This window comes from Egretta garzetta, unplaced genomic scaffold, assembly GCF_000687185.1.
Source record: "Egretta garzetta isolate BGI_Z169 unplaced genomic scaffold, ASM68718v1 scaffold88, whole genome shotgun sequence".
NCBI classification, from domain to species: Eukaryota; Metazoa; Chordata; class Aves; order Pelecaniformes; family Ardeidae; genus Egretta; species Egretta garzetta.
This window is the reverse complement of record NW_009260408.1, coordinates 1,026,318-1,035,078: the sequence shown is the minus strand read 5'-3', so window position 1 is coordinate 1,035,078 and position 8,761 is coordinate 1,026,318. Positions and strand designations below refer to the sequence as shown.

General features: G+C 41.8%; 1 protein-coding gene across 1 annotated transcript in view; it reads right to left on the bottom strand.

The window, feature by feature from the left end:
* Positions 1–8,761, bottom strand: part of AHRR (aryl-hydrocarbon receptor repressor) — a 70,054-nt gene that overhangs the window by 25,266 nt on the left and 36,027 nt on the right. Inside the window, exon 3 of the mRNA XM_009643491.2 lies at positions 3,508–3,608. Coding sequence (XP_009641786.1) covers positions 3,508–3,608 — 101 coding nt within the window. The remainder of the gene's footprint in view (positions 1–3,507; positions 3,609–8,761) is intronic.

Here is an 8,761-nt window from a genome sequence, read left to right as displayed (position 1 = left end):
GTGAGCATGGAAATGACAAAACAGGCCAGGTCTGGTCTTTATCAATATTCATCAGCGAGATGGGCATGACAGAACCAGGCAGTCTTACTCCATTAGCATCTGTTTTGGAGCTGCCTGGATCAGCTGGATTTCTTTTTAATTTTTGTGACATTTTGGATATAAAATACTATTTTCACACCTGAAAATAATTATATCCAATACATCTGGAGACAGAGATACCATAAATCCTGTGCTACAGCCTACAACAGCAGAATAGAAGACCAACAGATGTAACAGAGAAGGAAAGAAAGCCCATCAAGACATCTCCTTCAGCAGCAAGTGTTGAAACAGAAATTTGAACATCAGTGATTCTTCCATAAAGAGCAGAAAAACTGCAGGAGCAACTGTGAGGTGGTCAGTAAAGTCCAAGCGACAATTTCAGCAGGGGGCTGCTTAGTATTTGGGTGATCAATTAGTAATGCTGATAGTATTTAATGGTTGGACTTGATGATCTTAAAGGTCTTTTCCAACCTAAATGATTCTATGATTACGCAAGAAGCAGTGTCAGTGGCGATGGTGGGACCACTGCCTGACTGCATGTCATTGAGAAAACAAGTCCAGCGAGGGCCTCCCTCTTGGTGACGGACATGTAATTCCTCTGATAGGATAGTATAACACATTAAAACTACACATGCAATTTGGGATGAGGAATTACCTGCACAACAGTGTAGACTCTGCATCTGGACTTGAGACTGTGAGTGCAGCATAGCTGGGGAGGGGGAAGAGTAGGAGGTGGCTAACAGCCATGAGATGATTACTGTAATCAAGGCTATTGCCTAGATACCCACCAGTGATTCATTATTATTTTTCCAAGTCACCATTTTATGGTGTTTCTCCACCCTATCACCCCATAAATTCTCTCTGGATTTATTGACTGCCAATACAATTTATTTTCCCACTTTTCTGGTTATGGGTTTGGCCCAGTGTTCTTTAAGTGTTCAGTAACAAGCTTCAGAAACTGAATGTGGCCCTTTTCTGCCAGAAGGCATGTGGCACAAGGGTTGCAATACCACCTGTCTTGGAAAATATTTTGAAAGCGCAAAGTTAAAAATCATTACTGCAGTTAAACAGTTGGAGTCTGAAGTCTCCAAGGAAAGCAAAGATTGCAAGAATGGGGTATATTTGAAAAGACCATTAATAAAATCGGACTTTGATTCTTAGAGCTTGTCTGTCCTCCCTCCAAAGGCAAACAAAAATGGCAAGAAAATACTTTCTTATCCAGAATAAGTGATCTTAAAACATTGGAAGAAATTATTTATTTAGATACCTGCTGTGCTCCACTAAAAAGTCTTTGATAAACTGCTATCATTGTTTATTCTGTGATTGCTGATGAAAGCTATTTGATTATAGCTGTAAAAAATCTCTATAAAATCTTAAATAAAAAACACATGTTGTGGCAGAGGCCTTTAGAAATAAAAAACATTTTAAACGTACTTTGAAGACAGCCTAATTCCATTGTTTTCTTTCAAGCTGAAAGGGGAAGTACTGCATTGTTCCAAGACTCGAGAGCCACAGATACGTTATTTACCAGTAAAAAAAAAGTAAGAGTTCTTGTTATTCCATATTTCTATCTATACATAGAGCACAGTGATCATACCCGCTAGGAAAAGACAATGCAACTATCCCTGGTTTTCCATTAACATTGCAATCAGGGACAGTATTAATCACATATATTTTGGTGATACACACTATCTGGTTTGTATTATATAAAGCATCTAGGAGAGGTTGCACAGTGCAAGGTGTTGTCACGAGAATGAAAGCAGCTTTTGAGAGATGAAAAATATCTTTTGAGAGACAGTAAGATGGCCAGATTCACAAGTCAATATGCAAAGCACAGCAACCACCAGCAAGATTGTTTACTTCTCCTTGGAAGGAATCACAAATGTGACTATTTAGTTAACACCCCACAGTCCCTCATAACCAACATGGTGAATTTGGTTGAATAACAAAAAAAACGCCACATTTCTTCACATGCCATGGCCACTGAATGTGGCTGAGTGTTTTATAAAAAGTCTGAGCCAAACTCAGTCCCCAGGGAACATTCCCAGCAAGGCCTAAGGAAAATTCACCCTCTTATTCTAAGTCAGACATGCCCATAAATGAAGCCTGGTGAACACATTCATATTAACGTGCACTTAATCTTCTAGTTAAGGATCCACATTAAGTGTGATGCAAGATGCAATATCTCCTATGTATTCAAAAGGAATGTGACGCTCATACACCCTGTAATAAGCAGACCGTTATCATGTTCAGTAGCATTAGTGTCTTGTAACCTACCTGAAATTACGTGTCAGCCTTCTCTCCACAGGCTCATAGCGGTAGGGCTACTGTTTGAAGATCCTTAATAACTTGTGGGCATGTAACATATACCCAGCAAAACACAGACTAAAGTTAGGAGAGCCACGTTAAAAATTAGACACTCACCATATTTATCATTTATTGTATGGCCTGTCCTCCCTGTTAATTGAGAATGGAAATGATTGCAAATAATACCTGACAGCCAAACATCTCATTTGGGCACTAGCACTAACTAATCAGGTGCCTCTGTGTTACTTGCTTTGAAATACAAAATTTAAATCTTCTGATGTATTAAGAGGAAGAAAGCAGGGTGCCAGTTTCCATTCCACAGACTTGTATGATTTTACAATATTGCATCCCACAATAAAATGACTTTTTTCTTTAAAAGCGTACAGCATTTGTTTGTTAGGGGCTATTATTAAATTTACATTTACATGTATCTCAGAGCTGTGATTAAAACACAGTTTTTATACCATGAATATTATCCTATCCAAAACAACTATACATATATAGTCTTAATCACAAAGGCATTTCCAAGGACCTCAATATAGAATAGGCATTATTACATCATGTGTTTGAAATGCAGATGTATCTGGGATGGACTGCTGTGCTCTAGCTGGTTCAGTAGTTCACAGCAGTATTAATTCTTCATCCAGATTAATGGATCCAATTCTCAGTAACAGTATGGCCCCTTTATGCTGCTCTGCCAATATAAAGTCATCCCAAAGGGGATAAAAACACATAGAAAGTATAATTTCTGCACACACAGCTTCCCTCAGAGCACAGAGCTGAGGAAGTAGGATAAATTAAAATATCCCAGAATAATCTTAACTCGGATCAGAAACGAGGCAAGCTCCTGTTGGCACCCTCAAAACATGGGCCAAGTAAAATAAACCTCTGCTATCACTCCAAGTGAAAAAGGACTGGCCCACTGGAGTTCACTGGTAATTTCAAGGATGTAGGGGTGCAAAGTACAACTGCCCAAACAGAGGCTGACGGGGACTATCACGGCTGCCAGTTTTGCTCTTGTAAGAAGCACTCACAAGTGTGAGTCGTGAACGACTCACACCAAGACTGACCATTTGTTCCAAGTTGCCACAAAGCATTAACCTGAAGAGATGATCAAACTGAAGAAATCAGAGCCAGAGAAAACAGCGTTTTTTCACTCACTTCTAGTAGAAGTCCACCTTCTTGTACAGCAGTCTTGTTAGATACATTGTCTTCTTTTATCGTTTGGCCAACTTGCTTCTTAAAGTGCTTTTCTTGAATGGCTGTTGGAAAGAGTTATTATCAATTTAGAAATCATAATGATTAGGGCTGCTAGACTAAAATTCTTATTTAGGCATTTAACATGCATTGATTTATTTGGGAGTTACTGTCTTTGTGGTCTGGATCTCAGTTACTGACAACTTTCTTTTGCTGTGAGTGAGATAGATACATATTTGGCAGTCCAGATGTTTTTTATATGAAATATCTATCACATTTTTTATTGAACATATTTTTTCCATTAGTGTACTCTACATAAAGCAACAACCAAAACCCACAGGAAAGAAACAAAAGAAAGTTAGCAAGTTGTTTTGTATTTAAAAATATGTATTATGACAAAATAAAGAAATGCCTATATAGCTCAGAAGACAAGGGACTGAAATAAGTTTCTTATTTTCAGTGCTGACCTTCTTGGCATCAGATGGTTTTCAGTCTCACTTCACCCTATTCAATTCTACAAGTCTGAGCCTGACTCTAAGATTCAAGGGAATGTTCTTAAACTGTTCCATTTTTAAACAAGAGGTTTAAAGTTTGGTTTTAGCAGGTCACTTAATACATGAAATTCATTAAAACCTCTCACTACAGATTAAAATTGCATATATTTTTTCCTAATAATAATGAAAACCTTCATGGGAGTCAAAACTGGTGAGTGCTCTTCCTGCACATGGGTTATCAGTGCTTGATCTGAAATATCTTTGGATGCTCAAAGTCTTTGTATCGACACATCCCACAGAAAAATCCCTGAAATACAATCCCATTTCTGGGGGTAATGAAAGAATTTCTGCGAAGGCTGACATCAGTCGGTACATTGGGCTTCTGCATCATCTAGGGAATATGACAGGAATCTGTCTTTATCATTTGGTCAGTAAAAATGAAGGAGTCGGCTTCACTCTTACTGCCCCATCCCAGAGATGGGTCATACAAATATCCCGGTAGGAAACAGAGATTCAGTTTTCTGTTTGTTCTCCTTTCCACGGAAAGAATGAGAGAGGACAGCATACCAGTGAGATTAGCTGGGACATTCGATACACATTGTCCCTTCCAGCTAAAGGAGAGCTGGAGCAGCCACAGCCAGAGATGGTTAATAATCCAAAAAAAGAAGGGTTGAGACGGACAGGAATAGTTTATACCAAATCAGAGTAAGAAGAGGAGACAGCCAGCAAGCCTGTAATGTTCCTGAGCTTGTTGCTAAAAGTCATGGCAATGGGATTTAAATTTTTAGTAAGAGACCTAATTAAGAAACACGTCTACGTTTTTAAATGGCTTGAATAATATTGGTTGCAAATGACCAAGGATATGATCTCAGTAGAGTCCTTTCCAAAGGGCTGCGCGAGAGCCCCTTATCAAAAGAACAAGCCAGTGAGGGACTGTTGTAAGGCACATCAGCATTTTACAGCAGATGATGGCAACACAGAACCACACTGACTGAATATTCGTGATGGTTTTTAGCTTACATTGCAAATATTTGCCGCCAGTGATAATGTCGGTCGTTACCCCAAAGCAATCATCTCAAATGTATAATTAGATGTAATAAATCCCTCCCTTGGGCATGGGAAAACACAGCAGGAAAATCCCAAGCTGCCTCAAACAGAACCCTACCCACGTTTTCCAGCCAAAACAATGTTGCGATTTCAGACTTGTAAGCTAGGCTGCTATGAACGGGCTACACAGATTCTTGAATCTGCATTTTCACGTCGGTATACCTTTTGAGCAAATTGGAAACGGTTGCTTTTTAATTCCCCCGATTAGCCAAGCCTTCTGCTACGCCTGACCATAAGAACAGACATATGGACACTTGCAACAATAATTTTTAAAAGCCCAGCCCCTATTCCAATGGCCTCTTCCAGAGTTTTCCCCCTCAGAAAAGATGTTTTTGTAATTACTGACATGGTGATTTGCCGCCTTTGTGCAGGTTGAACGACAGACAGGGAGGGGTGAGAGGAAACGAAGGTTTATTTTTTTGATGCGTTCTTTTGGTGTTGTGAAAATTCCACCAGCTCGAACCTCATCATTAGTGGAAACTATTATTTTACCCAACTGAGCGGGCCAGAGCTCCCTGCCTATTTGTTAGCCTTCAGGCTCACACAAACACAGCAGCAGAAGCACAAGAGATGTTTGTTCCACAGCTGGTCTGGCTACTATAAATTCCATCTCCAAATGGAAAGTATTTTAATGTTATTTTGCTGGCTAGAGTTACCCGTATGTTAGGCCACACACATCCGTTTCATAACATACCCTACTCACTGGCCTGGACTGCAAGGAGGCCCATTGCACCATCAAAGACGAACGAGACCCCTCGCGCTAAGAATCAAGAGCTCCTCCGAGACGGGGGCGTTTGTTCCTTGCACCTGAGACAGCGGAGCCGTTCACGCTTCTTCTGCCTCCCTGCACTGGAAACACTCTATTAATCCGGCCAAGGGTTGGCTGATACTGCAGTGGCAGCTCAGAAGAGATGCTGCTGCTGGTAGTAGATAGCCTGCCACTCAGGGAAAGCACAGCAAGAAAGGCAGGAAAGCACGCGGATCTCCAAAATGAATGAGGAGGAGGAAAAGCAAGACATGACAGGGTGAGGAAGGAAAATTGCAAGATGTTATCTGACTAGGCAGAAAAAGAGGGAAAAGAAAACAGAGCAGCCTAACGATACCCCTGTCACCACCAAGAATCTAGTGGGAGAACTGAAGGAAAGTAAGTGTTGGTTATGACGGGTGGCTTGATAGCCAAGGGCCGTGACGCCAAGCCAGCTGTGATCACACTTAGACATCACATAAATTGGTGGCCCTCTGGAGGAAAGGTGAAGCCTATGATGACGAAAACAAATGAAAGGCTGGAGAATGCAGGAGTTCTGTCTCTAGTAGGCAGGGAGGAGCAAACTGGGGAAAGATAAAAAATAACAAACAGCAAAGGGTGACTGAGTGACCTGAGGGGAAAACTTCTGGCTGCTGGAGTTCCCATACATCAGGAATAAGGCAAGAAAAAAAATGATATTGCAGGCAGTCTGATGAATGCTGCTGGCTGTAAAAAACTGGAAAGTTTCAGCTTTATGGAGCCTTGGACTGCTTTCTATGGGAGAGGCAACTCTTTGGACTAGACTGCCAGCAATTCAGCATAGAGCGCTCACCTACTAGGTTCAAAACCGGCAAACTGAAGAGATGGGAAGCAGGAACAGCAAAGACCTTTTTCTGAGCGTGACTTATCTAGCCTGCACTTCCAGAACACGAAATAAAACAGAAGATGGAGCTGTTCTGCCAAAGAAGATGAATGAGCATATTGATACCATAGGGTGATAAATACAAGATATACATGTACCAGGGCTGACAGTTTTGCAAGGTCATGTGATCTAGTGAGCGTGGTGCAATCCCAGGCAATATTAAAACCCCACAAGTTTGGAAATGCTGGGTGCTACAGAGGACAGCACTGTGGAAATATACAGGGCAGGGGAGAAGGGGGCTCGGTCGGGGGGGAGGGGGGGAGGGGAGGGAAGTGAAGAAAAATGGCCAATGCAATTTCCTGAAGGAAAGGTCGAAGATCTGAGGACATTGTTCCAAATTCTGATCTGAAAGCGGTGAAAGGGGTGGGAACCAAAAAATAAAGTAGAGTTAGAATTGACAGTTAATTAATGGAGAAAAAAAAGTCCACAAAAGGGATGTTAAGTTTGGCTGAAGGAGTACAGGACTGTCTCAGACAGTGCTGCCGAGCCGTTCACAGCTGCACTGCCTCTCCCCAGAACACTGTAAAGAGCTGAGATCTCTTTTGAGCCTCCAGTTCTGATACGAGCATTGCTAGCTGCATTTGCAAACCCCTTGGCTTGAAATCCAAATCTGGAATATTGTAAAGAAGAGAAAAGCTGCCTGACACTTTAAAGTCTATAGAAGCATCACAAACCCAGCCATTCCCCTTCCCTCAGAAATAACCAGACATTTATTCATTGCAGAATACACTTTACTTCAGAGGGATGGAAAACTCAGGACTCTCATGAAACCGTACTTTTTAAACCCCTAGGATTACATTCTCCAAAGTGTTTCTGTACCCTTTCCTTGTGCAAAGCACAACTTCTTTCTGAAGAAAATAATCAGAAAAATACCTGCCAAACTAAACTCTGTAACAAACTGATGCATGGCCAAACTGCACTCCAGCCATCCCAGGGGCCTTGCGCTGCTCAGGCTGCCTGCGTCAAGCAACAGCACAGGATAGGAATGAGCAGTGAAGGGATGCTGGGTTTTATCTGAACACCTTGCCTGGGTTCATCTGAGGTGTAAGAAGGGGACTTCAGACTTGGTATGATGCAGGCGTAGCAGTTTCAAGCCTTTCTACAAGGAGTACGGGTGAGACTATTTCTCTCTAGCGATGCCCAAGGGATAAATTGTTTCTTAAAATGGGCAGCTGAAAATACCTGAATCTAGTTTGCAGGTTCAGAGCCACTGCTTTATGCATACGAGTCTTACTTTTGGTAACTGTTACTCGAAAGGAAGTGAAAACAGGGTCTTTCTTCCTGGATCTTCTAGCTGCAGGAAGAATCGGCTATGCGTGTTACCCTGAAAGCTCTAGAAAACAAAACAAACCAACTAGGAAACACTCGGTGTGAGCAATCCTGCTTAACAAACCGACAGCTATGAACCGAAATGGTCTGTTTCCTCTCGCTGCGTTACAGAGAACACCGAGTGGCAATAAGGGCAGCGCTCATTAGATGCACGCTGAAAGTAAACAAAATACAACACAAAGAACAGCTATTGTACGTTGCCGCAAGATACAAAAGGGATGTTTGCACTCTGAAATGCCACACCATACAGGTTGCACAAATGCTTTGGGAAAGAAATCAGCACCAAAATGCACCCTCTGAATAAAAGATGTATGGGGCTCAATCCTGCTGCAGAGGCTACCAGAACGCCAGATGAAATTGTGCTAGCAATAATGCAAAGTTTTTCTTCCCAACTTAGCGGTTTTCTCAGTCTGCTTCTTCTTAAGAGATGCTTTGAAATCTGACTGCCCTTTGAAGTTTCTCGAGTACAGCATGACATTTATTTAAGGTACAAACCGAACTGTTTGCTTTCCAGATCCCGTCCCCTCTTTCTCTCAGAACCACTTTGCCCTGTTCCCGGCGAGCCTCATCCATTTTGCCCCCGCTCACGAGAGGGGCATCAAAGAGATGGCACTGCCTGCC